Source organism: Lontra canadensis, unplaced genomic scaffold (genome assembly GCF_010015895.1).
Source record: "Lontra canadensis isolate GAN:19392208 unplaced genomic scaffold, GSC_riverotter_1.0 scaffold2, whole genome shotgun sequence".
In the NCBI taxonomy this organism is placed as follows: domain Eukaryota; kingdom Metazoa; phylum Chordata; class Mammalia; order Carnivora; family Mustelidae; genus Lontra; species Lontra canadensis.
In genome coordinates this window covers 63,128,012-63,155,736 of record NW_022630996.1, presented here as the reverse complement: position 1 = coordinate 63,155,736, position 27,725 = coordinate 63,128,012, and the positions used below count along the sequence as shown (strand labels likewise).

At 40.1% G+C, this 27,725-nt stretch overlaps 3 protein-coding genes across 12 annotated transcripts in view; 1 reads left to right on the top strand and 2 right to left on the bottom strand.

Annotated features, from left to right (window-relative positions):
- The window catches only part of PEX1 (peroxisomal biogenesis factor 1), a 51,803-nt gene extending 35,752 nt beyond the window's left edge, over positions 1-16,051 (bottom strand). For 2 of the 3 annotated variants that reach the window (XM_032875171.1, XM_032875177.1), the window contains exons 1-8: positions 15,870-16,050; positions 11,441-11,584; positions 7,788-7,871; positions 7,266-7,380; positions 6,452-7,170; positions 4,969-5,088; positions 707-830; positions 389-489 (exon numbers count right to left, since the gene is read on the bottom strand). In XM_032875171.1, coding sequence (XP_032731062.1) covers positions 389-489; positions 707-830; positions 4,969-5,088; positions 6,452-7,170; positions 7,266-7,380; positions 7,788-7,871; positions 11,441-11,584; positions 15,870-15,998 — 1,536 coding nt within the window. In that variant the 5' untranslated portion in view covers positions 15,999-16,050. Of the gene's footprint in view, positions 1-388; positions 490-706; positions 831-4,968; positions 5,089-6,451; positions 7,171-7,265; positions 7,381-7,787; positions 7,872-11,440; positions 11,585-15,869 lie in introns of all 3 variants that reach the window. The other variant, XR_004384762.1, reaches the window with a different exon arrangement.
- Positions 16,052-16,314: 263 nt separating this feature from the next.
- Positions 16,315-23,853, top strand: RBM48 (RNA binding motif protein 48). Of its 6 annotated transcripts, none has more exons than XM_032875221.1 (5): positions 16,315-16,472; positions 17,151-17,341; positions 18,991-19,136; positions 21,013-21,581; positions 23,605-23,853. In XM_032875221.1, exons 1-5 carry the CDS (start codon positions 16,362-16,364, stop codon positions 23,689-23,691), a joined length of 1,104 nt encoding a protein of 367 aa, XP_032731112.1. In that variant the 5' UTR covers positions 16,315-16,361; the 3' UTR covers positions 23,692-23,853. The 6 variants fall into 6 exon arrangements, with proteins under 6 accessions (XP_032731112.1, XP_032731128.1, XP_032731103.1 ...); XM_032875237.1 differs by having other exon boundaries at positions 16,321-16,472; positions 21,013-21,583; positions 23,608-23,671; XM_032875212.1 differs by lacking the exon at positions 16,315-16,472 and adding an exon at positions 17,027-17,049 and having other exon boundaries at positions 18,996-19,136.
- Positions 21,308-27,725, bottom strand: part of LOC116878065 (EF-hand calcium-binding domain-containing protein 1-like) — a 26,498-nt gene continuing 20,080 nt past the window's right edge. The window contains exons 5-6 of one of the 3 annotated variants that reach the window (XM_032875257.1): positions 26,838-26,942; positions 21,308-21,404 (exon numbers count right to left, since the gene is read on the bottom strand). In XM_032875257.1, coding sequence (XP_032731148.1) covers positions 21,366-21,404; positions 26,838-26,942 — 144 coding nt within the window. In that variant the 3' untranslated portion in view covers positions 21,308-21,365. Of the gene's footprint in view, positions 21,405-24,478; positions 24,576-26,837; positions 26,943-27,725 lie in introns of those variants that run through there. The other 2 variants (XM_032875249.1, XM_032875263.1) reach the window with 2 other exon arrangements.

Below are 27,725 nucleotides of genomic sequence, written 5' to 3'. Positions count from 1 at the left end.
AACTGCCAAAATAATGCGGGTTACTGTAAACATCGGTTACAGCAGACATACAAGTAAAAATATGAATTTTTAAAAAATCAAACCCCTAGAGCTAGTTTTCCTTTGTTTCAATACTAGAATAATTTGAAATCATGATCCACTTGCCAGTTAACACAATCAATTCTATTCTTGAAACTTAACTGTGCCTCGACTTTAAGTATAGGATTAATCGATTTGTTTAGATAAGTTAAAGAGAGTATATAATAAAATATTTTAAATCAAGTTATTCCTTACTCTTATCATTCACATTTCTAACACACTTCAGGATACAAAGTCTTACAGGTAAACTCATACTTTGTTATCGATCCCATGCAACAAATATTCATTAAATATTCAATAATATGATTACTTGTATTGTGGTCTTCTGCAGCAGATTGGTGCTCAACAAAAAAATGTTTTCTTTTTCTTTTTCCCAAGAATTAACTACATTTAGAGAAAACTCCTTCAACCCTATCAAAAAAAAAAAAAGTAATATATGTAGAGTTAGCACTGAAGTGGAGATGAAACAATTAAAGATTTAAATTTACTTAAATTTCAATAAAGGCATTCTCTGATATATAAAACCATTTACTCATCATTATGTTTCCTGTTCCCCCGTATGACAGGTTGGAAAAACTACAAAAACTTCCTAAGTAGGAAAAATAGCAAAAGAACAAAATTTACCCACCATCTTTAAATCTCAGCTTAATGTATTCTTCCTCTGATAGTATCACAGGAAGTGTGGTAGTAGTACCCTGCTGTAGCCATGAAGAGAACGCAGTTTTTACGTCTTCTTCACTTACATCTTTAGGCTGCCAGAGTAAAGGGAAGAACAGTAATGAATTATCCAAATGCCTACATGAACGCTAACATCGTTAGCTTAATACCTTATCTTGCTAATAATATCCAAACCTTGTTAGAGCTGATGCACCTAAAACAAGCCTCTTAACCTCTCTGAGCCTTGCTCAGCTCAGGTGAGAGCATAAGCTGGTGTCCCTTAGGGAGGAGACTGGTCAATTGCATCAATCACGTTATTTGCCCATTCGGCAACAGTTCGGCACAAGTGATTACGTGTGCTAGTTCGAGATGCAACCAGCCTGGCATGACCATTTGTTATCTGTGTGACTGTGGCCAAATGAAGAAAACTCTCTGAACTTCAGTTTTATAATCTATTAAATGGAAACAACTAAAAATAAATAATTTTTTAAAAGTTAAAAAAAAAAAAAGCAGACCTTACCAAATAAAACCAGGAAGGATATTCATATTTATAGGCACAGATTTGGGATTTGACATTAAGGGTAGTGGAGCCTGAAGAAACATTTACAGGGGCCCCTGGGTGGCTCAGTTTGCTAAGCGTCCGACTCTTGATTTTGGCTCAGGTCATGATCTCAGGGTCGTGAGACGAAGCTCCACATTGGGCTCTGCACTGAGCATGGAGCCTACTTAAGATTCTCTCTTTCTCTCTCTTTCCTTCTGTCCCTCCACCCCCCCAACTCCCCCTCTCTAAAAAAAAGTGGGAGGCAGGGCAAAAACAAAACAAAACAAAATTTATGGAAGTGGTGAAATTTTAAACACTCCTTAGCTCTATGACCAGTGATTCTTGTACCAGGATTTGGCTCACTGGATAACCATTCCAACCCATTCTCTCTTGCCTCCCTCTGTGAAAGTGGGGGGAAAGAAAACTCCATTCCCAGCCTGAGCTGTGAGTACATGCGTGCATTCTGACCAATGGTGTGCGATCACCAATCTTTAGGAAGGGCTTCTCCTAATTGAAACATAAGGCAAGTTTGCAAAGAGAAGGCTTTTGCTTTCAGCCTTTTCTTCTGCTGCCAAAAATGCAGATGTGATGCCTATTAGTACAGCAAATGCCTTGCATCTAAGAGGAGGAAAGTTCTAGGCCAAGGATGGCAAAAAGACCAAAGGTGCCTAGATCCCTGATGGCATAGTTTAACTGCCTCTGAGCTCCTCCAAACTTCTTTGTATGTAAGAAAAATAGGCTCTTTATATGCTGAAGTCACTTTTTTTTTTTTCTGTTAAGCAGGCTACAGTGCTGCTATGCTCAATAAGTATAATGTTAATAAACTGTTCAAAAGGTATGAAGAAATTCTAAGAAAAATATTAATTTTTAAAGTTTTTGAAGTTCTTAAATTAGAATTAAGTTTTTAAAACCTTATTGAAGCTAAAAACACCCGAATACCCGAAAATTCATGTAGGAAAGATCATTAATTATCTGCCTAGGAAAATAAACCTCTATTCATTCCACCATTTCTTTGCTGGTGCATTTCTGTTCTCTCATCATCCAGAGTCAAGCTTAGCTCTGCTGACTGAGCTCAGTTTAGAACCTGATCACTACAAAAGCTGGGTTAAACTAAGTATAGCCATTGCTTTTGTACTCTAAAAGATCACAGAAATAGTCTGTTCGGATTTTACTGGGCAATGGGATTAAAGACCTAAAGGAAGGGCGTCTGGTGTTCTCAGTCAGTAGAGCAAGTGACTCTTGATCTCTGGGTCCTGAGTTTGAGCCCCACGTGCAGGGTAGAGTTTACTTAACAAAAAATATACCTAAAATCAAGGGGCACCTGGGTGGCTCAGTGGGTTAAAGCCTCTGCCTTCGGCCCAGGTCATGATCCCGGGGTCCTGGGATCGAGCCCCAAATCAGACTCTCTGCTCAGTGGGGAGCCTGCCTCTCCTCCTACTTGTGATCTCTCTCTCTCTCTCTCTCTCTGTAAAATAAATAAATAAAATAAAAAAATACCTAAAATCAAGACTTGAAGAATCAGAAAGCAACTCACACTTCCTTTAGAATCAAAATTCTTAGATCCTAAGAGGTATAATCAGCTCAGAGAGACCTACCAATGTCCTAAGCTTCCACTAAAATAAGCACCTCGGGATTGAGAAATGAATTCTGTAGTAATATCCTATTACTGAGACCAAAAAAAAAAAAAAAAAAAAAAAAAGTTTTTTTTTTTTTTTTTTTCACAAGACCTAACTTTTGAAAAATATCAAGGTTAACTAAAAAGTTAAAACCAGAAATCACCGTGCTCCATTCTGCTAAGGCGTTAAATGTTCAGTTACATACTATTATGGAAATGGCATTTATTCTATTTGTTTTCCTCTTCTCCAGTACATCCATATAAGTTGTCTTATCTGGGGTTTCATCAACTAGAAAGTTCTGTTAAAATGGTTCTTCCATGTTATAATGATCATCATGATCCAAAAGATTTAAAAGTATCATCTGAGGGGTGCCTGGGTGGCTCAGTGGGTTAAGCCTCTGCCTTCAGCTCAGGTCATGATTTCAGGGTCCTGGGATCAAGCCCCACATCAGGCTCTCTGCTCAGTGGACAGCCTGCTTCCCCCTCTCTCTCTGCCTGCATCTCTGCCTACTTGTCATCTCTCTCTCGCTCTGTCAAATAAATAAATACAATCTTTTTTTTAAAATAGAAGTATCATCTAAATAATCAGAGAAGGATAAAATTGTGTCTGAAAGTTTTAAAACCTGTAGCGCAGTAATTTTTCTGTATCGTAGCTCTCTGGGAACTGGTAACCTAAACTGGCACAGGTGACAATTGCCTGTCAATGCATAGTCCAGCACTTTCCGGCTGCACTATTAATACTGAAACAACACAGGGAAAATTTTTAAAAATTACATGGATGTAGCAAAAATATCTATCTTTTAAAAGCCAAATTATCAGGGTACCTGGTGGCTCAGTCAGTGAGACATGCAAGTCTTGATCTTGGGGTCATGAGCTCGAGCCACACTTTGGGCACAGAGCTTAATGAAAAAAAAAAAAAAAGCCAAATTATCCATATTTGCATTGGTACAATATACATAATATGTGTGTTGTTTATTAAAGACTTCTCGGTTTCTCAAAAAGTTAAACAGAATTGTGCAAAGATCCAGCAACTCAGATGCCTGAGTGGCTCAGCTGGTTAAGTGTCCATCTCTTGATTTTGGATGAAGTCATGATCATAGGTTTGTGAGATCGAGCCCTACATCGGGCTCCATGCTGGGCGTGGAGCCTGCTTAAGATTTCCTCCCCACCCCAACCCCGTCACTCTTTTTCTCTTTAAGAAAAAAAAAAAAGATATAGCAACTCAACTCCTAGGTATATACCCAAAAGAACTCAAAGCAGGGACTCAACAGATACTTGTACACTCATGCCATAGCAGTGTCATTCACAATAGCAACCCACGAGTCTATCAACAGATGAATGGAGAAACAAAATGTGGTGTATGCATACAATGGAATATTATTTCGCCATAAATAGGAATGAATATGTTCTACTACTTGGACGAGCCTTAAAAGCATGTTAAGTGGGGCGCCTGGGTGGCTCAGTGGGTTAAAGACTCTGCCTTCGGCTCAGGTCATGATCTCAGGGTCCTGGGATCGAGGCCCGCATCGGGCTCTCTGCTCAGCGGGGAGCCTGCTTTCTCCTCTCTCTCTCTATGCCTGCCTCTCTGCATACTTGTGATCTCTCTCTCTCTGTTTCAAATAAATGAATAAAATCTTTAAAAAAAAAAAAAAAAAGCATGTTAAGTGAAATAATCCAGATGCATAGGACAAATATTATAGGATTCCACTTACATGAAATATATAGAATAAGCAAATTCATATACAGAATATAGATTACAGGTTACCAGGAGCTAGGAGAGGAGGGGATAGGGCATTATTGCTTAATGGGCACAGTTTCTGTTTGGGGGCTGGGAAAGTTTTGGAAACGGGGGTGGCGATGATTGCATATAATGAATGTAATTAATGCTGAACTGTACACACTTAAAAATGGTTAAAATAGCATTTCATTAGACATATTTTACCACAACATAATAAAACAAAGACTTCTTTGTCCTTCTAGCAAAAAGGAAAACAACATATTTATTACATGGCTGAAAAAACTAGAAATTTTACATGACATGTAAGACAACTGTGATATAACATAAATTTGAACTCACTATATTTTCTCTAGGTTGTAGTTTTAGAGATCTTGGGATTTTAGGGGTAATTTCCACTGGAGTTATTCTGACTACTGCATGCATTTCTATATCTAGTCTCTTTCTCAGGTCATCTGGAATCTGAAATTTAAAAATAAAAAAATATATAAATATGTGCAAAACTTGCTTTAAAAAATTGTCCACAGCATACACATTGTTATTAACTTCTATGAATTCAGGTAAATTGATGGAAGTTGTCATGAGTCATAAGAGTAACCAGATGGATATTCAGCCACTATCGTATCACAAACATTCCCATTTCCCCTCTTCGTTTCTTTCTTTCCACACCCTCTTCGGAATGAGATGCATCAATCTGGCTCTCTCAAGTCAAGCCTGCTTGGGGACCGCCACTCCTCGGTGCCCATGGCCGCCAACCTCTCAAGTGCAGCGGTAAGCGCGGACTCCTCACTGCCGTCTTACAAGGTCCCTAGGTCCCTACCTGGCACTTCTTCACTATGTCCTCACCATGTATTCAAGGAAAACAACGGTATTGCCACCAAATGGCAGAACCATTAACAGAGAAGTGCTAACAAGTTCAGTGTTAGATGTTGAAGTGCAGTGTTGAAGATGCAGCAGATCTCCTAAACTAGAAGTTTAGAGCTAATGGAAAATAATGGGCCAGAATTTTACAGCCCAGAATTTTAGAAAACGATATAAGCTAAAGAAATGAAAACTTTGTAAGTTGCCAGCACAGAGGTCAGAGGTGAAACTGGCAATAAAAGAAATCTACAAAGGAGACCGCGTTGCTCTCCTATTTTTCTTCCCTGTCCAAATAATTTCCTCCCTTTATCACCATGAGGTCTGCCTTCACAATGGCTCAGATTAAGAAACAAACAAAAGGGGCTGGTGACTCGTTCCATATAAACTATGCATTACTATCTGAGGCCAGGATGAGAAGGTGGACACTGGTTGCCCTCCTCCCCTTCAGACCCACAGTCAAAAAGCGGATTCCAGCAGGGTAAGCAGCTTCTGGCTACACTCCAAACCAGTGCTCCCTCACACTATGGGTCTCTCCCGAACTGGGTACTGCCCCAACACACAGCAAGTCCTGCCTTGGCTTTCGGGAACTGGGGAACAAACCTTCCACAGGTATTAAAGATGTGAGGCTTCGTAAGGCACCCCATGCTAAGTGTGAACTCCAAAGTCAGCCCACCTGGGTGTGACTCCTGGTTGTACTTACTGTGTGACCTCAGGCAAGCAATTTTGACCTCTCTGGGCCTGCATCTTATAGCTGTCCAAGTTTCCTTAACCAGGAAATATGCAACCTTCACCCGAACAAGGACTTTACCTTGCACTCAGAAATGGGTCCCTGCAGGGACTTTAGACACTCTTTCTTACTATACTGATTTCCACATTGTATATAAAACATTTTTCTAATTTGTAATTTGTAGAATTTCAAGCAACAGGAAATTGCTTTCTTCCTAATAGTACATTTTATACTAACCCAGACTTTTCCAAGATGAAGAGCTTCTACAGTTTTGGTATATTTGGTGGCATTCTTCAATTCCTCAAGTCCATTCCAGACTACTTGCAGCACACAGGCCTTAGCTGCTTCCTGACTGCGGTCCGAGCTGATCGGTTTTTGATCTAGTGGATCTAAGGTCTGCTTCTCTTTTTCAGGTGACAGGACATTTTGTATGGTTTTATTTTGCTGTTGCTTTGGAGAAAATAGCTTAATTAGCTTTCCGTAGGTCACAGTAAAGCTGGGCTCCACATCAAAATACTCCTGGTCCCATGGAAATACATGAATGGCACAGTGTCTGTGAAACTCCGAAGTTGCTGTCGTGTTACACACACTGGGAGGCTGCGATTTACACACTCTGAAAATGTTGTCTAGAGGAACGACTTTGGATTGCATAATTTTGAATGCATTCATTTCAGTTAAACCCCAGGATAGCTCCGGCTTCTTCTCAGACCCAAAAGAAAAAATGCTTCCTATCATAGTCCATAAGCTTGGCATGGATGGGGAGTCAGCTGTCACCTCCATCTTACTAGACCCAGGGCCTGTCGATCCTTTTTGGTCTCCTCCATAATTATGAAATTTCCCATGTGCATTATCTGCTTTTGAAAATGTATTCTCCTTGGCTTGGCGGGTCTTTGGCTGAATAAGGAGTGTAGTGTCAGTTTCCAGCCTTCCATAAGCAGCAGCTGGCATGAGTGCAACTGTGTGGAAAAGAAAGCTTCTTAGTACATGTTCACCTCTGCTATGGACTTGATGCTATGGTGTCAAACACAATGGAAAATATAATAGCACCTACCAATTCGGATAAATACATAAGTTTGTTGATCAACCCAGACAGGAAAAACAGCTTTTGGAAAAACTATTCGAATCTGATCCAGAAGATGCTGTTCAAGGGAAGCAGCATGCAGCTCCTACAACCAACAAACAGAAAGATCTATTCACTTCACCTTTTGTCATTCCAGGTCTAGTAAGGACATCATAATTCACTCTTCTAACTCGAACCAACTCAGACTATATAATGTAGCTCAGAAAAGAGAACTTTAAAGACACTGATGTTTTGCCTTCCACTTATGGAATGATTAAACCACAGGGATAAGAGGCATAGCATGGGAAATGTAGTCCATGGTATCGTAATGGCATTGTCTGGTGACAGGTGGCGGCTACACTTGTGAGCATAGTGTGACGTACAGTGAATCACTATGTTGTACACCTGAATCTAATGTAACACTGTGTGTCAACTAGACTTCCATAGAAACCAACAACTATGCTGAAGTAGTTTAACGTTAAACTGGGCTAGTTCCCGTTGTATTTTCTTTACCAGTATCTCCCAGTCATCTGCTGAGAGGGGTTCCACCTCAACTTGTTGACAAGATACCACACGGGAGCACAGCTTGAGAAACACCTGGAAAAAATGGAAAATGTAAAACTACTTTTAAAAGACTTTTTGTATCCCTAGGAAATGAGAAGTTCTCTTTAGGTAAGTAATTAGGTGTGAGCGAGTGAATGAGTGAGCATGTGTGCCTCTATGTATTGTGTAGATCTCCACGGGACAAATAATTATTAAGTACTTATTCTTCGCTATGCCTTGATATACTCAACATTTAGGGAAAAAACTGTCTCACAACTAATTATAGGAAAAAGAAAATATATCCTAGCACAACATATGTTTTAAAAATTAAATTTAAAAATTAAAGATAAGGGGTGTCTGGGTGGCTCAGTCCATTAAACATCTGCCGTTAGCTCAGGTCATGATCCCAGCATCCTGGGATCAAGCCCCGAATCTGGCTCCCTGCTCAGCGGGGAGCCTGCCTCTCCCTCTGCCTGCTGCTCCCCTAGCTTGTGCTCTCACTCTCTCTGTCAAATAAATAAATAAAATCTTTTTTAAAAATTTGAAGAATAATTAAAAGATTTAAAGATAAACGGGGTGCCTGGTTGGCTCAGTCAGTTAAACATCTGACTCTTGATCTCAACTCCAGTCTCAATCTCAGGGCTGTGAGTTCAGGCCCTGTGTTGGGCTCCCCACTGGATGTGGAGCCTACTTTAAAAAATAATAATAACTGGGGCGCCTGGGTGGCTCAGTGGGTTAAGCCTCTACCCTTCAACTCAGGTGATGATCTCAGGGTCCTGGGATCGAGTCCTGCATCAGGCTCTCTGCTCAGTGGGGCACCTGCTTCCCCCGCTCTCTCTGCCTGCCTACTTGTGATCTCTCTCTGTCAAATAAATAAATAAAATCTTGGGGCGCCTGGGTGGCTCAGTGGGTTAAAGCCTCTGCCTTTGGCTCAGGTCATGATCCCAGGGTCCTGGGATCAAGCCCCACATCAGGCTCTCTGCTCAGCAGGGAGCCTGCTTCCTCTCTCTCTGACTGCATCTCTGCCTACTTGTGATCTGTCTGTCAAATAAATAAATCTTTAAAAAATAAATAAATAAATAAAATCTTTAAAAATAATAAATAACAAATATGAAGACAACCATTAACAAAAGAAAAATAATTCAAAAATGTAAGAAGATACAACAATGACATCAGGTCATGGCTGGATCTAATATACACATACTTTATTATTTCTAAAAGTTTTATGACTTAGTTTTATAACTAACCTCAAGCCATGGTGCTTCAAGAAAAGTAAGAAAAAAATGTAGAGAAGGAGATCAGAGCCAATTACTTACAAGTATAAACATTCACAGCTAGAAGTAAAGTAAAACAAATGTGTCCTCATTCCAGTCTATGGATATATATGAAATGCTAGCGTGTCTCAAGAAGTTGGACTCTCCCACCTTACTTTCTTCCCACTTTCTATACGCATTTCTGAGGATGGAGGAGTAAAACCCAAAGCCACCAAGTATTACACGTGCCAGTGAACCAGCCCTTCCTTCTCTGCTTTGTGGATTGGAGCTGAATTTCCCCAAAAGCTACTGTCAGTGAATCTTCCTACAGCATCTCCCACAGGCTCTATATGAAAAGAGTGATTGTGGGAAAGCACAAAGCAGCTCCCGCCCACCAAGAAACTGGAATCCTGGGTGAGCCAGTCCACTTTGTTCATATTCTTTGGGAGACAGTGCCTTAGGCACAATAGACAGAGAATCTGCAGGAAATCAGGTAAAAGTTCACTTTGAAGTAAAGAGGCATTAAAAACACACAAGACAGGGACGCCTGGGTGGCTCAGTCAGTTAAGCCGCTGCCTTCGGCTCAGGTCATGATCCCAGGGTCCTGGGATCGACTTCCGTATGGGGCTTCTTGCTCAGTGGGGAGCCTGCTTCTCCCTCTGCCTACTCTGCCTGCGGTTCCCCCTGCTTGTGCTCTCCCTCTTTCTCTGACAAACTAAATAAATAAAATCTTTGGAAAAAAAAAACACACATACACACAAGACTGTTTAGAGGCTGATGAAGACATCAAGGTTGGGAACAGGAAGCTGGTGTTTCCCACAGGGAAGGACTACATACTCGAAGAGAGTAGAACTTTAACTTGCTATACAATCCTGGGCAAAATGTTCTATCTCCCTAGGTTTGTAGAGCAAAGCACCAGAGTTATATCTAGGGTCGCTGTGGTGCTGAAGTTTTAAGATTCTACCAAATATTTAGGGTAAGCAAAGGACTAATACGAGGCCTATGGATTTCTCATTAGTGGATTATTCTCATTGTCAAAAACATTCATGAACAAAATTAGTCTGTGTTCAAAACAAGTTAAAAATATATGATGCTGTGGGATCCTGTTGTGGGAACTGGTAATAGAATGCAGTTTAGCCCCATTTATCAAAATTTTAAATGTACAACCCCCAAGACTCTGCAATTCAACTTGTAGTATTTTACTCCACATATGCATACAAAGATGTTCAATGTATATTGTGTAATACATGGAGAGGTATCTCTGATATATTTTGTGGGGGGAAAAACTGCAGAAAATGTGCATGATCTCATTCTTAAATCCTAAAGCTATACTGAGATCCCAACATACAGTACACACTCATTCTGAGGCTGGGGTTAAAGAAAGAGAAAAACATTTTTTTTTTAAAGATTTTATTTATTTGACAGATAGAGATCACTAGGAAGCAGAGATGCAGGCAGAGAGAGAGGGGGAAGCAGGCTTCCTGCTGAGCATTGAGCCCGATGTGGGGCTCAATCCCAGGACCCTGGGATCATGACCGGAGCTGAAGGCAGAGGTTTTAACCCACTGAGCCACCCAGGCGCCCCAGAAAAACATTTATTTACTTTCAATTGTAAAATACTTGTAATGAGTGTGTATTACTTCTGCAGTTTAAATATTTAGAAAGGAATAAATTGGTGAATACAACTAATGAAAACATAGAAGTCCTTTAGCTTTGGGGTTTATAACCTAAGCACATTAAATCCATAGTCAAGACAAAAATAGAAAAATAACAACTCTTTTGTTGGATAGTTTTTTAAAAGCAAGTATGACCTTGGAAGGTTAGAAGATTTGCCACAAACAAATTAAGCTCAATAACAAAAAGTAGGGGCGCCTGGGTGGCGCAGTGGGTTAAGCCTCTGCCTTCAGCTCAGGTCATGATCTGAGGGTCCTGGGATCGAGCCCCGCATCGAGCTCTCTGCTCAGCAGGAAGCCTGCTTCCCCCTCTCTCTCTGCCTGCCTCTCTGCCTACTTATGATCTCTCTCGCTCTCTGTCAAATAAATAAATAAATATTTTTTAAAAATAACAATAAGTAAAACTCAATAATTCATAAAGCAAAAATAATTACACACAAACAAAATTAGAGAACTTGGAAAGTGAGTAATATACAACACAAAGTCAAGTAGGAAGCAGACTACAAGATAATGACTTAACAACAGTATATAGTTAACTTGAGTATGCTGGACTGGTTATAGCAGCACAGAAGTTAGGTGTCATTTTGCCTCCTTAAAAAAAATCAATCTGAATAAAAAAATTAATCTGAACTTTTTCTTCCCATTGCCATATTGTACGACATTAGGAGAAAGTCATCGTCATCACATTTTGTACTTACCTGGTCCCCATTTGAGAGTCCAAGTTTCTGACCAACTTGTCTATTAATTTCAGCCACATTTTCGCCTTGATCACTAAAATGTCTACCTTCCACCCAACTCAAGAATGCAGGCTGGTGACCCCAGGCTACTTCTATAGCTTGATTCTATTTATTCAAGAAGAAAGAGCGGGGGGAGAAGAAATAAGAAAGGAGGGGTGAGAGTCTTTATATACTTTTCTGGATTCACATAAAAAATAAACTATGATTGCAACCCACACATACAAAAAGAGTTCTACAGATAGGTGATAGCTCTCTGTTGTGCACATTAGAGCATTTAAAAAGCTATAATCGTTTCTGATAACCAAAGCTGGTGATGCTATGGGTGAAACCAATACCCTTGTTTTCTTATGATGGCATTATAAATTCATTCAACCATTCCAAAATTCAAAATGGCACTAGGTAGCCAATGAATTTACCTTAACTTTGAGCCATATATGTATTTGAGTACTTATTCTGGATTAATGATTCAAAGAAGAAGAAAACCACACCAGAACATATCTCTGCAGTATTTTCTGTAACAGTGATACTTATGACTATCTTAAATATCTATCAATGGGGAAATTATTCAATAAGCTACAAATTTACTATTTTAGTAGAGCCTGAGTCAATAAGTAGAAATACATCATGATCATTAAAACTGTAACTATTTGTTTATTAGAACACAATAAATGTGCCTGGTAAAAGCACAAATGTTACAAAAACAAACAAACAAAAAGCTAGGTTCCTGTTCCCAGAGGTAATTATGGTTTATAGTTTCTTATGTACACTTCCAGAAATTTTATACTACACAGCTTCTTAAATAATTTTGAAAGTTTTACCACTATGGAATTCTAAGAAAAGTCAAAATATGAAATGTGTTCCCATAAAGAACAATTATATAAAATACATTAAGTTTGTGGCTAAGCACTAAAAAACAATGTTTTCTATGATTAAAGAACTACAAACTCATTATTGAAACCTTAAAAAATATATGAACGTGGAAGGAAAAAAGGAATTACTGAAGTTCTCTCCACAAGACAACCACATGAACAATATTGTCTATTTCTAGCTAATCCTGTTTTCTTTGCAAAATTTTTAAAATAGTTGTATATTATAGTCAGGATTTAGTATCCTTTTCCCCACTTAACATTGTATCATCAGCACTTGTAAACATATATCATTTTTTCAATAAAAAGTAAAGACTTCATTAATCAAAACTTACCATCTCAGGAAGTTTTAGTATTATTAAAGTCATTTATTTATATCAAAATAAATTCAATTATTAAATTCATTCATTTACATCAAATTTTACTACCTCAAAACTTGTTATAGGCCGCTTATTGTTTCTTTAAATAGGAAACTTTTAAAGGATGTTGGAGCCACTTCTGAAGCAATATGATGAACTTTAAATTAGCTATGTTATTAAAATGTTATTAAAATTTTGTATAGAAGAAAGTCATTATGTACCACTTAGTTGTGTAATTTTTCCCACAATTCACAGAATAGGACAACTGCTCACCATGACAAGACCTTTCCACCAAGCACCGTGTGATAAAGTATACAAAGCCCTGGATTTGGAGTCAAATTCCAAATTACTGTCAGCTGTAATTGTGTCAGCTGAGGTTACAAGGGTAAAAATGACCAACCCCCCCCAGGTGCTTTCCACACTCTTTCATAAGAGTCTGTGGCATATAATCCAGATCAACTCCTATTTCACAAGAAGAAGCTTTCAAAACCAGAGATGTTCAATAAGGAAATACAAAATACGCCCTGAAATATCAAAGAGGCAAATTCTACCAACTCACTGGGAAAGGGGAAAATCAACTTCATCAAACAGGAAAAGTACTTCAATTACTCATTCGGTCAAAATGTAGTAACCAGCACCATAGTCATAATATATATTCAGTTGGATTTGGTAAACCTTGCAGACTACTCGGAGTCCATTTTCATGTAAAACCTTTTCCACCTGAACCACAGAACCTCAGGTAAAAAGAAGAAACCAGCAGACTGGGGAGAAAGGAGCCCACTTCTCCGGTCAATCAACAAATGACTGACTACGTGCTTTTGCCTATACCTGTGGTACCAGTATCACCTGGAGAGAACTTTCAGGTGAAATCATGGGTTGTGAGGCCTTAGGACCGGCCAGATCCGAGGCCTGGGTTCTCCCTTGCTAACACAAAAGAAATGACCAGTCCTTATCTGTCCATTTCTGGATGGCGATTTAGGTTTGTTTCTCTGCATTCAGTGTGGACGGGAATCCTTCCCCCCATTTCAGCAATCACAGCAAGCACGGAGCCCAGTATACAGACAAAATAACTGAGTTAAGCAATGGTTCTCAACTGGGGGTGATTTCTGTTCCCCAGGAGACATCTGGCAATGTGTGGAGACACGTGGAGACTTTTTTTTTTGGACTATTACTACTGAAAAGGAGGTATGCTACTGGCATCTAGTGGCTAAAGGTCAAAGATATTGTTAAATATTTTATAATACCAGCCACAGTCACCCACAACAAAAAATTATCCAGCCTAGAGCGCCAAGGTTAAAAAATCCCGAGTTAGGGGCGCCTGGGTTGCTCAGTGGGTTAAGCCTCTGCCTTCAGCTCAGGTCATGGTCTCAGGGTCCTGGGATCGAGCCCTGCATCAGGCTCTCTGCTCAGTGGGGAGCCTGCTTCCCCCTCTCTCTTTGCCTGCCTCTCTGCCTGCTTGTGATCTCTGTCTGTCAAATAAATAAATAAAATCTTTAAAAAAAAAAATCCCAAGTTAAACCATCTATTGGGTATCCAGTCCTGAAAGAGGGGCTTGGATAAGCCGATGACACCTGAGACACAAAGTACAAGCGAGATGTGTCACATAAACACAACAGTGAAGTTTTGAAAAGGAGACAAATGTGAGCAACTGAGAATTTGAAAGCTTGGTGGAGGAGGTAAGATTACACTCAGCTTTTGAAGGCATGAAATGAAGAAAAAGGTTTTGGGCAGAAAGAATAGCAAGAGTAAGAGTACAGAAGTAGGAAGTTGCTAGGTTATGAAAGAAACCGTGAGAAGGCCGGTCTGGATGCTGCACAGTAAGTGAGAGACAAGAGGACAAATTACCTGAAATGGTACCCGCCTAGGAGTGGTAGTTTTCTAACTTGTGAAAGTACAGAAATGACCTAGATGCCCCAGGTCCCTTTTGCCATCAACGTTCTATGATTCTATAATAGGAGAGCTCAATTCTTGTGTATCCAAGTAGCCCAAAGATAGATAGATAGATTTTTTTTTTTTTAATTACAGATGCCTAAATCACTCCCCAGGATTCTGATTCAAGAAGTCTGAGGAAGGACCAGAACACTGGTATTTTGAAAAACTTAAAGGTAAATCTGACACAGGCCAGGAAACTATTCTTCTGACCCTCTTCCCATTACAGCATTGTAGGTATTATGTCCTCTATGCTTCAGCCCAAATAAAATAATTCAACACATTAACTCCCAACTTATGACTTTCTGCTTTAATAATTACCTATGCCCTCTAAGCCAATAATTCTAGGGTAAAAAATATCTAGAAAAACAGTTTGGGAAAAGTAAAGTGGAAAGGTAGGATACTAAAATTACTGTAAATTCTTAAATATTTCCTGCATGATTAGCCAGTAGTGGGTACTATGCATCCAGGATTTCAAGTATTCTATCCCTTTGCCAGCATAAGCATATCAAACTCATAAGACTATGTGCCTCTATTTCTAGTAAGAAAATGAGGATGTTGTACCTCCTTTAATTAATAATTAAAAGGGTAACGGACCAGAGAGGTTCAAATAATCCTACCTATGTACTTCCAAATATGCATAATTCTACTGCACATTTCTGGTACACCTCAGAACTGTTCCAAGCATCGGTGACACAGGGAAGAACCTTATTTTATTAAACTACCCCGCTGGTGGGATACGGTGCTCAGTTCCTGTTAACATACCCTGTTAACCTACAGGGACTCTGCAAACCAAATCTGGCCCTCCCTCTAGAGGCCGGGACCGCAGCCATGCAGGCATTTGAAAATCACTAGCAAGAAAAACATTTTTTTTTTAATAAAAATAAAAATTAGCGACTTCCAGGAGCTTTTCCAAACTGGAGAAATATTTCTGAATGCAGACATAAATATCGGGATGTTTAAAAGCCCAGTCTCACCAAGTGAAAACACCTGAAACAGGGCAAGTTAAAGGCCTAGGGCTGCACTAGACGTGGTGTGGGATGCAGAGCCTGCCCTCCCCGGCCTTGCCCTCGAAGAGCCCTCAGTCTGGCCTCTGAACGGCTCGGCGGCGACCCAGCCCGGACAGGCTTGAGGGCCGCCGCGTCCCTAAAAGGTCTTGGCCCGGTCCGACCCCAGGCTGCCAACCGGGTGTCGTGAATCTGGGTAGCGAGCCGCCGTCCAGGGCTGGCGCGTTACCTGTAGCAGGTGCAGCTGGGCCACGAGGCGCCGGGGCAAGTGGAGGAAGCAGTCGCGGGAGTTAGTGAAGACCACAGTCACCGCTACCCCACCACCCTCTGCACCCGCCAGGCGATCGGTGCCCCACATGGTAGACAAGCGAGGACCACCCCCCAGCCGTCCACTTAAGAGGACGCTGGCCACTGAGCAGACCGAGGGCGTCGGAGCCAGAGAAGATCGATCGACCCCGCCCCCTGCGGCCACGCCCCTCTCGCCGCGCGCGCCGGGACGAGGAGGGAGAGGCAAAGGGCTCGAGCTCTCGGAGGTCTCTCCGCCAGGCCGCTGGAGGGCGGCACCTCGTTCACCGAGGTCTCACTCACAGGAAACGATGCCAGACGCTGTCGATTCTCCAGCCAGTCCTGGCACGCCTTGACCCATCTCCCTCTCTTATTGGGTGAACAGGAATGCGGCGAGACGGATGTTGTCGTTTTTGCAAGGGCCGGAATAGGCAAGATGGCGTCGAGTGGCGGCGAACTTGGAGGTGTATTTGATCACCACGTTCAGAGGGCTGTATGCGACACGCGGGCCAAGTATCGGGAGGGGCGGCGGCCTCGTGCTGTCAGGGTAAAGTGATTTTGGTTTCATTCACTATTGCTTATAGCTTTATCTTAGCTCTAGCTCCACATGCCCACTTTATGTAATAAAGGCTTGAAGGGCTGCGGTCCTCTCCATCAGTCATTAGAGATGGGTATGAAAAACTGGTACTCGGTGGCCAAAAATTCTCACGAACCCCCTTTGGTCAACTGCTGTAATGTCAGCTCCGGAAGGACAGGGTTTTATTTTAGTCATTGTATCTTCCGTGTTTACAGTAGCGCTTGGCGCATGGTAAGCACTCAATTTTTGTTCTCTCTCTCTAGTAACTTCTTTTGAGCCAACTTCTGTAAAATATGTCGATTGAAGAGTGTTTCAATTAGAGGCCGTCACCGGAAGGGGTGTATTCTTTATTTTATTTTATTTATTTATTTATTTATTTATTTATTTATTTTGCATACCGGCTGAACAGAATGTTTCTTCTTTTCAGAGCTCTTAAGTTTTTTATTTTAATTCCATTATAGTTAACGTAGTGTTATATATTAGTTTCAGGTGTACAATATAGTGACTCAGCAGTTCTATCTGAGCACATTACTTGGTGCTCAGCATGGTAAGTGTAGTTTTTAATCCCCGAGCTCTTTTTTTTTTTTTTAAATAGAAGATATGTCTTAGGCTTATTTGGAAGATACATCTTTATATGTTTTCTCTTAGGTATATACAATCAATTTGGAATCTCGGTACTTGTTAATACAAGGAGTTCCTGCAGTGGGAGCAATGAAGGAATTAGTTGAGCGATTTGCTCTATATGGTGCAATTGAACAGTATAATCCTCTAGATGAATACCCAGCAGAAGACTTTACAGAAGTTTATCTTATTAAATTTATGAACTTACAAAGTGCAAGGTAATGTGCAAGTTAAGCATAAGTTTCATTTCCTCCATTCCCACTGCTATCACTTTGGCCCCAGTTGTCCCTCATTCATACCTGAATTACTGAATAATCTAACATGGCCCTATATTATTTTTTATCTTACTCCAGTCTTAAATGTCATTCCCATGCTTAACAGCCTTTGACCATGTATTGTCATAGATTAAAAATTGGGTTTGGGGTAAGTTTTCGAACTCCACTGCTTACTAGCATCATGACTTTGGACAAGTTATTTAATCTAAGTAAGGCTGTTTTTTTTCTATTCTGCGAAATACGTATGGTAAAAGGACCTACCTTGGGCGTTGTGTGAGGATGGTATAAGATAATCGATGTAAAGGGGCTAAATTTAGTGCCTCCTGTGTTCGGAATGCAGTAAACATTAGCCGTTGAAGTTCTTAATGTTATGTACCTTTGTGAATTGACTCAACCTTTTCTAGCTTTCTGTTAACAGAAACTCTGCTTCAGTAAGGCTGAAGTATGAAATGCCTTACTAGTTTTCTGTTGACCCCAGTCTTGTCATTAATTCTCTCCAAGACCCATCCTTCTTTGGCTGTTACCATTCATTTTTTCTTTTCTCTCTCTCTCTTTTTAAAAAAATTTTATTTTTGAATAATCTCTACACCCAGTGTGGGGCTAAAACTTATAACCCTGAGATCAAGACTCACATGGCCTACCGACTTAGCTAACCAGGCACCCCACCATTCATCTTGTCTTTCTGTACTATGAATAGGATTTGCAGTCTGCCACAAAAGCACTTGCTTATGTTGTTCTCTGTTTGCTCTCATATGTAATCTCACTTTCCCTAATCAACTTGCCTGCCCCTCATGGTTAGGGAAGCATATTTTCTAGAGCTTTTGCATCTTCCAGAGCACATAGTACAGGAGGCTGTGAAGTTCAACATCTCAGTTTGAATCGTAGCTCTACAAACTAGTGTGAGCATGGCTGTTATAAATGTCCCCAGGCCTCATGTCATCATATGGTTTTTATGAAATGTTAATTCACTTAGGATACTACCTGGTGCATGGTAAAATCTCAGTAAGTATTTTTATCATTATCCCTGGGCACAGAAGTACTTAAATATTTAGTGTAGCTTAAGTTCTGGCCACTCATATATATTTAGTAAGTATTTGTTGAATATCATCCTCTACTTTTTCATGGATTAGTTATGTATTCAATATTTAATTATTGAAGATTTTTATGATTACAATATTATATTTATTAATTTTTATGTATGAATTCCATTGTGCTGAAAAGGCTAAATTTGGTATGAGCTGACTCTTAAGGGCCACTTAACACAGAGAAATCTCTGTTTCACAACCACAGACTGTGTACCTCAGGTTAACTGGTGGCTCCTTAGTTAATTAAAGGGAGTCAGGTTATGTGTGGATGACTTAGCTCAAAAACTGTTAGCACTATCGGGAGAGGGGATGAAAGGCTTGAAAAGTATGCACCAGATCAGTAGAGTCAATACCATCCATAAGCAGCACATCTTAACTCCCAGACAAGAGGATGTGTGTACACATAGCAAAACCTAAATGTTGCTCTTTAGACCAGTGCATTGTATACTAGTTCGGCTTTCATCCTAAGTAAATCGAGATTAATAAACCATGCTGTTTTCTGTTTAGGACAGCCAAGAGAAAAATGGATGAACAGAGTTTCTTTGGTGGATTGCTTCATGTGTGCTATGCTCCAGAATTTGAAACAGTTGAAGAAACTAGAAAAAAATTACAGGAGAGAAAGGCTTATATAGCAAGAACTACTAAAAATAAAGGTATGGAAAGCCAGTTACTGAACACCTCCTATGTGTCAGGCACTCTGCTAGGTATATCATCATGGAGCTCCCAGTCCAGTGGGAAGAGAGGCAGATAAATGATCACAATATTCAGAACTGTAAACTACAGGATTCTGGGCAACACTCTTAAGTAATCTGGGCTGGAAAAGGAGAGATGTTGGCATGTGGAAGAGTTCCTACAGGTTGAGAGAGGTGGCTGAGTTTTGAAGGATAAGTAGACATTACTCAAATGGGAGGGTAGGCCAGGTAGCATGAATAAATGAGCATCATGCTTCGGAAGGAACATGAATAGTACAGGATAACCACAGCACAGGGGCTACAGTGAGAAATAAAGGTTAGAGAAGAGAACAGGAACTAAATCATGTAGGGCTTTATATCCCATGCTAAGGAATTAAGGCTTGACCAAAGGCAGTGAGAAACAATTATGATTTGCAGACTAGTTACCAACTGCTAATCTAAAACTGCTGAACATGGAAAAGTTCCACTTTTGACCAGCAGCTGGCCACATGGCCCATATTCCCAACTGGGTTTCCCTAGACACAAATTCTAGGTGCCTGGAATAGAGTCATGGGATCTGGTACAAGGATTGTAGGAACAGAGCACTCAGAATTGGACTAAAATAATGTGTGTGGTCTGAAATCTGAATGATACTGGAGGCTCAGATTGCCAAGTTTCCACCCTTCGATTAAAAGACAAAGTCAGGGGCTCCTGGGTGGCTCAGTGGGTTAAAGCCTCTGCCTTCGGCTCAGGTCATGATCCCAGGGTCCTGGGATCGAGCCCCACATCGGGCTCTCTGCTCAGTGGGGAGCCTGCTTCCTCCTCTCTCTCTGCCTGCCTTTCTGCTTACTTGTGATCTCTATCTCTCAAATAAATAAATAAAATCTTTTAAAAAAATAAAAGACAAAGTCAATGTCCATACAGTTATTGAATATGAGGAGTTTTTGACTGGAGAGGTGACATGTGGCAGAGGTGAAGAGAGAAATAAGGTGGGAAGACTCTTGGAAAAACTCACCTGAAAATTTGGCAAGAGAGCTCTTGAGAGTCCCTGGTCATTAGTAGACACTGAACATTAACCTGTGGTGCATGTGAATAGCTCCCAGAAAACTTCTAGGGTTGTGTGGCAAATAAAAGGACAAAATATGGGTCCCGCGTATTGCCACCTTTAAAATCTAACAAACAAGCTAAGCAGCATGATACATTCATATAGCAGAATACTCCGAAGCTGGGGGAAAAAAGCATTCTATGTGATGACCTAGAAAAAGCCTCTAAGATCCCCAGTTAAGTGGAAAATGCAAAGGTGCAGAGAAATGGGTATTATGGGGGAAAAAGAGGAGTAAGTGGGAGGAGGAAGAATAAGACATACTGGACAGATAAATAAAGTAGGAATAGGGTTTACTTATGGAGGAGTGGAAACCAGGCATATGGGGAGCAAAGAGAGAGTGAAGCTTGACACTAATATACCCTTTGTCCTTTTTAGCTTTTTTTTTTTTTTTTAAAGATTTTATTTACTTATTTATTTGACAGAGAGAGAGAGATCACAAGTAGGCAGAGAGACAGAGAGGGGAGGGAAGCAGGCTCCCTGCTGAGCAGAGAGCCCGATGTGGGACTCAATCCCAGGACTCTGGGACCATGACCTGAGCTGAAGGCAGAGGCTTAACCCGCTGAGCCACCCCGGCGCCGCCTTTTTAGCTTTTAAACACATGACGGTATCACCTGCTCAAGAAATAAATTTTTCAGGGTAGCATTTGTTAACCTTTTAAAGTGATGTTTGTTTTTAAAAGTGGACATTTGCAAATGATGAAAACAAATGAACCGTTTCTTTTTCCTCTTTCACCTTTTAAATTGTAATATTAAGATCATTACATGACGAAGAAGAAACTGGTTACAGAGCTTAAAGACACAGAAGATTTTAGACAGGACTTCCATTCAAGGACATCTGGACCTTGTGCAGCCACACTGAACACTTCTGCTGGCAACTCCGATCCTTGTCTTCCTTATTCTTGTGAATTGCCTTTATGTTATTTTTCCTCAAAATGTGCGTGTTTGTCAGGGGAACATATGGGCTGGGCATCAGACTCCTCTCGGGGTGGTAGAGACCGTGCTGGAACAGTGGAGCATTGTATGCACAATGACGCTTCACAGAAGATACAAATGAAACCTTTTAAAAATTCGTTGGCCTGCCCTGGTGCACAGAAGGCTACTACTTCTTCAGAGGCAGTTGACAGATTTATGCCTAGGACAACACAGCTGCAGGAGCGGAAAAGAAGAAGAGAAGATGATCGTAAAGTTGGAACTTTTCTCGGAACAAGCACGAGTAGTAATGAGGTTATGATTGGGCCTCTGTTACCTCACATACCTAAAGTGGACATGCATGACGACTCGTTGAATACAACAGCAGATTTAATTCGGAATAAACTTCAAGAGGTAAGATCATTTTTAAAAACTGTTTTAAGGGGCGCCTGGGTGGCTCAGTGGGTTAAAGCCTCTGCCTTCGGCTCTGGTCATGATCCCGGGGTCCTGGGATCGAGTCCTGCATCGGGCTCTCTGCTTGGCGGGGAGCCTGCTTCCTCCTCTGTCTCTGCCTGCCTCTCTGCCTACTTGTGATTTCGGTCTGTCAAATAAATGAATAAATAAATCTTTTTAAAAAATTAAAAAATAAAAAAAAAATTAACAAAAAAAAACTTTTAAGAGACCATTTGGTCATAGGACTAACAACTAAATGGAGATTTGTGGCGACTAAAGTATTGTCATTTATTTTTTTCATTTTCAGCTTTTTGATGTGTTTTTCTACAGTTCTCTGTTGAGTTAACTGAATCTAACAGAAATGTACATGCTTTGATGTCATTCATCCTCGCTTTAAACGATGAACAGAACATACAGATCTAAAATATAAAAGCAGTGGTTTCAGTCAGTGAGGTCAGCCTGTGAGAGTGGAGCCCAGGCCCTCCCTTTTTAAAGGTCCCCAGATGGTTCTGTTATGAGCCAAAGTACAGAACTGTTGTGTTAAAGGAAAATTATTACAGCTTACTTTCCTCAAGTTCAAAGTTAATACAAATTACATCAAATTAAAATGCTTTTTGCTTCTTTGATAAAAGTAGCCATAGAATAGGGCCAGATTTCTAAAGACTAGGCCCTAAGGTCTGCATTTGAACATGTCAACTTCTTAAGTAGAGTACAACTTGACTGTGCTACTTAAGTAGTAATTTCTTTCCATGTTATTTAATCATTTTCCATTTTCTGAACACAAATGAAAGAAAGCTAACATTTGAATTAGCTTTTGAAAGATACCTTTTCATGGGACAAACCCTTTAGACATCTAAGGGAGAAAGACCATTGTCCTAAACTTTAAGCCTGAGGTTCAGAAAGTGCTTTTCATGCAGCTGTACATGTATTTTACTGTGTGATGAAGGGGAATCTAAGGTGGCTTAATTTATGTCTATTTGTTTTACCTGAAAACTATTATCTGACTAAGGGTGAGGGCTTATTTTAAAATAATAAAAATCTATGAACACAATTTCCATGCTTAAGCCTCTTAAAATTTTTTAGTTATGCTAGCCCCCCTCTTTCCTTCAGATAGAGTTGATCTGAGGCATAGATACAGATACATAACGCTCTCAGCCAGAGCTGACTGTATTTTCAAGGAAAGAGTTGTTAGGGGATGCCTGGGTGGTTCAGTTGGTTAGCATCTGCCTTCAGCTCAGGTCCCAGGCTCCTGGGATGAGTCTCGTATGGGGCTCCCTGCTCAGCGGAGCCTGCTTTTCTCTCTGCCTGCACATGTGCCCATGCTGTCTCGCTCGTGCACACTCTCTTCTGACAAATAAATAAAATCTAAAAAAAAAAAAAAAGTTGGTAGGTCCAGATCCTAGGTAAGGGAACAGTAGGACAACAAAATTGAGAAATACTGACTACAGTTTACTACAGTTTCTAATAGTTGTGCATTTAAATCAAGACTGTTATACTCTGCTTTAACACATTGTCACTCTTTTTCTGATGGTGTATTTGGTTTCAATTCCCTAGGAAATTGAGGATCATACCATTTTTCTGCTTATTTCTCCAAATTTCTTATCTCCCGTTCAAGGCTCCATGTCTCTAAATACATCAGATGTTATTAGTGTTTCAGGTTATGCAGAATCAGGATGTCTGTCTGTATCTATAAGATAGCAAATGACTTCAGATCTATAAAGGATTGTTAGAGTATGTATTTACTTTTCTCCCAACTTTTTTTTTTCTTATTAAATGGCTTTAGAAATTTTACTCCCATCAGTGTTTGGACAGAAAACCTTGCACTGTGCCTAGATCGTAGGCTGTACCCTGAAACTGGGCACACTCTGCCTCAAACCTGATGGCAAGAATTGGACTATTAGATTTATATCCTACCTCTTCTAATAGTTTACTTATTCTTGTACGACAAAAACTAAGTTTTGGTGGTTCTCTTTTTTTAAACTAGGTCATTTCATCTGTGCCCAAACCTCCAGAAGACAAGCTGGAAGATGTGCGTACAAGTCGCTCATTAAAGCAAAGAAGAAGAATATAGACTGCCAGCAGCCAGTTATATTTCTGTGGTTCTGCTAACTTTTTACTTCTAGCCTGTCACTTTAATTGTTGAAGAGATTGTACTGCTGGTATTTTTTGATGCACTTCTCTTTATAATATCATTCAAGCTACTTATCTAATAAAATTTCATCTTTTAAAATTAGGTTGTCATAGACAAAGTACATGCCAGCCAAATATGTTCCTTAAAAAAAACAAAACTAAACTTTTCCAGGAGCTCCACCCAGTGACTTTGGTTGCATCTTATTGGCTAAAAGTGGGCTCCTGGCCATTCCTAACTCGGGAGGTCTGGCGTGATGAATGTTTTGGTTTCCAGCTTCTGTGGATGAGGAAGAAAGAGAAAAGAGGATTGTGAAAGGCTTATTCACAGTATTTGCCACAAGAACCAAGCTTGTTGGCTAACTTAAAGAATAAAATTAGTTTATCATTACTTATTATAGGTGTTATTTTGATCATACTTAATATTACAGAAACTGAGGACACCTGTGCAGCTCAGCTGATTAAGGGTCTGCCTTTGGCCCAGGTCATGTCCTCGGGGTCCTAGGATTGAGTCCCACATCGGGCTCCCTGCTCAGTGGGGAGCCTGCTTCTCCCTCTGCCTGCCGCTGCCCCTGTTGTGCTCTTTCTTTCTGACAAATAAATCTTAAAAAAAAAAAAAAAAAAATTACAGGAACTGTTCTTTTAGTATTACTTCCCATGTGGCAGTAGTTCTATGTAAATGAAGTGAAAGATAAAAACTTTACAATGCAAATAAGGATAGGCAGTCGGGATCTGTTTCTGATTTTAATACAAGTATTGAGTGATTCACATTCAAAAACTAGAAGTCAGGATGTGTCTGAATGCCAGGGCTTCAAAATCAATACAATTCTGTAAAGTAAAAAAGATAAACTATTAGAACAAAGCTGAAATTAGAAGCCTACATTCTTCAGTTAACGTCTAAGAATGTGCCTATCTATGGCAGAAATGAATCACTGTATTTGTAAATGCTAGGTTACTAACCACTACTTTTAGCATACCCACATTGCTTTTCCTGGCAGTGAACCACGTAATTGGAAATTGAAACAAGTGTGTTCAGGCTGTTTCCATTTTTTTTTCTTTTTTTTTTAACCGATAAAAATAACTTGAGAAGACCCATACCAAATGGTGGTCTGTTTTTCTTTTCTCTGTATACCTAAAGACTTCTTGCCTATTGGATTGAATTTGAATATACCAGTTAAGGTTCATCACCAGTTATGACCTACTGATATAAATTTGCTGGGATAGCTCCAAGTGCTAGACGGTATTAAAAGAAGCTGCAGGCAAGGGGTTTGGCATTACTTCTTGTAAGGTAATTAGATACTTTTCTCTGCTGAACTCACAGGTAAAAGACACATTAGACACCCAAGCATAGAATTGGAAAGAGCAAGTTACTGTCTAGAACACGCTTCTCAGACATTAAGATGGTATGACTCTCTACTTCAGGGTCTTATTAAAATGCAGATTCTGATGGTAGTGGCCAGGAGCTGGTGGGTGGTAGGAATGCAGAATTGTTTATAGGTACAGAATTTCATTTTTGCAAGATGAGTTCTGGAGATTGTATGACATTGTGAAGGTACCTGACATTACTGAACTCTGTAATTGGTTAAGATGATATGTTTTATGTTGGATGTATTTTACCACAATTGAAAAAAAAAACCTCTGGGGGAGAATTTTTAAATTCTTTTTTTTTTTTTTAAAGATTTTATTTATTTATTTGACAGAGAGAGATCACGAGTAGGCAGAGAGGCAGTCAGAGAGAGAGGAGAAAGCAGACTCCCTGCTGAGCAGAGAACCCGATGCGGGGCTCGATCCCAGGGCCCTGAGATCATGACCTGAGCCGAAAGCAGAGGCTTAACCCACTGAGCCACTCAGGCGTCCCGAATTTTTAAATTCTTAAAGGGAGGAGCTGCTCAATGGGTTCTGTGTTGTTGAATGGATTTCTGATCTTTTCAGGATCTTTTCATGACCGTGGAGGCTAGCATGCCTCCCCATCCCCACCAACGTGCACAGTATTTGACCACAATAGGGGAAAGAAAGAAGAGCCTTCGCTATGTCAAGCATTGAAGGAATGAAAGAGGAAGGAAGGAAGGAAGGAAGGAAAAAGGAAAAGGAAAGGGAAAGGGAAAAAGAGGGAAGGAAACGGAAAAGGAGAGGGGAAGGAAGAAAAGAAAGACAAGATTCTGAGGAATTTGGTGTGGGGTGTGGCCTGAGATTCTAGATTTCTCACAAGTTAGTAGATGACACCATTGTTGCTCATGCACAGATTACACTGAGAAGCAAGGCTCTTGATAACTGGGCTGCTGAATTCTGGGAGCAACTGAAGAACTGTTGGTGTTCCATCTGACCTAAGTAGCCACTCCATTCCAGTCCACTCTAAACTGTTTGTCCCATCAGTCCCAAAATGAGAAGTCTGCCTTTCACACATTGCATTTTACTACATATTTCCAGGCAGAGTTAAAATGTGGGCATAAATGGGACAAGTTAGAGAAATATGCTGAGATAGCTCAGGAGAGCTTAACATTATGCAAGTTCATCCTCAAAATTGCCATCCAAATTACTACCAAAAAAATATTTCTACAGGTTTGCAAAGTTGATCAGAGGAAGAATTAAAGGAAATATTAATGTGTCAAATAAATTATTAGGCTGGCTTTTCTGGCTCAAGAAAATTTTTTGTCAAATTTATACATGAAAAACCTTCATGAGCACAAATTCTGTAAAGTACTTTAAATATGTCCAAGATTTTAAAAACATAATTATTGTTTGACAACATTTGGGTTGAAATAGACCAAGTTTTGTCCTATCAGTTACTGAATACACTATTCAGTGTTCTATCCCTTAAGCCAATATGCCCTAGTTTTCTTTGAGAAAATAACAACATACAAGAAACCAGGAATTGTGTATAGCTAAAGAAGTTACAAGCTCAAAAAGTCTGTTGAATATAATAAATAGCCACCATGGTTGGGCCCCAAAACATGAGGATGAAGCCGAGACCCTCATGGTTGCCTGAATTTCAGTAGTGGGCCAAAGCCCCTACAGAGGTGAGTTGTCTAGAAAGTATTATGTTCTGATCCCTTAGAATTTTCTCTTAATTTTGAGCTGTTGACACTGTACCTTTGCTTCTGGTAAACATGGTCCAAACACCTCCAACAAAAGTCTCTCTTCTTTTACTGCTTTTTCAAAGTCTGCAAAAGATATCTTGCCATCGTTGTCATAATCCTAGAGAGGAAGGTGAATTCTCGATAAATGATGGTTTTTAATTTTGCATAGAAAATAACACGTTGCCAAGTAAAACTATTAGTTTGCAATTCTGTGGGCACTACTTATTTATCAAGGCTACTTACTTTATTCCTGTAAATCTGTTTGTAATACCTGGTATTACAGGTATTAATACCTGGCTGAATGTTTGTGTCCCTCCTGCCTCCAAATTCACATGTTAAGGCCCACAGTGTGATGGTTTTGGAGGTGGGCTCTTTGGGAGGTAATTAGGTTTGGATGTCTTGAAGGTGGAGCCCCCAAGATAAAATTAGTGTCCCTTTAAGTGGAGAGAGACCAGAGTTCCCTCTTTCTGCCATGTGAGGACACACTGAAGTGGTAGCTGTCTATAAGCTGGGAAGAGAGCCCTCACCATGGAAGTGAATGAGGTGCACCTTAGCTTGGATTTCCTAGTCTCATGACTTTTTAAACAATTTTATTTTTAAGTAATCTCTACACCCAACACAATGCTCGAACTTACAACCGTGAGATCAAGAGTTACACACTCTACCAACTGAGCCAGCCAGATGCCCCCCAGTCTCAGGATTTTAGGAAATAAGTTCCTGTTAAAGTCACCCAGTTTGGTATTCTGTTATAGCAGTCCAAGTGGACTAAGACACCTGAGTTACCTTAGATGTATAAAATATAGCCCTGTCCCTAAAGACTTATACTCTAATCAGTGGAATAAGACAAAAAAATTAGAGGACATGTTATCATATTGCTACTTTTGTGATAAAAACAGTGCCA

What these genes read in the sequence shown, in the direction of transcription:
- RBM48 (XM_032875221.1), top strand. Translation starts at nt 16,362, where the DNA reads ATGGCGTCGAGTGGCGGCGAACTTGGAGGTGTATTTGATCACCACGTT. An exon ending in ATGAACTTACAAAGTGCAAG is followed by an intron (nt 17,342 to 18,990) that starts GTAATGTGCAAG and finishes TTTTCTGTTTAG; the next exon opens with GACAGCCAAGAGAAAAATGG. An exon ending in TTCGGAATAAACTTCAAGAG is followed by an intron (nt 21,582 to 23,604) that starts GTAAGATCATTT and finishes TTTTTAAACTAG; the next exon opens with GTCATTTCATCTGTGCCCAA.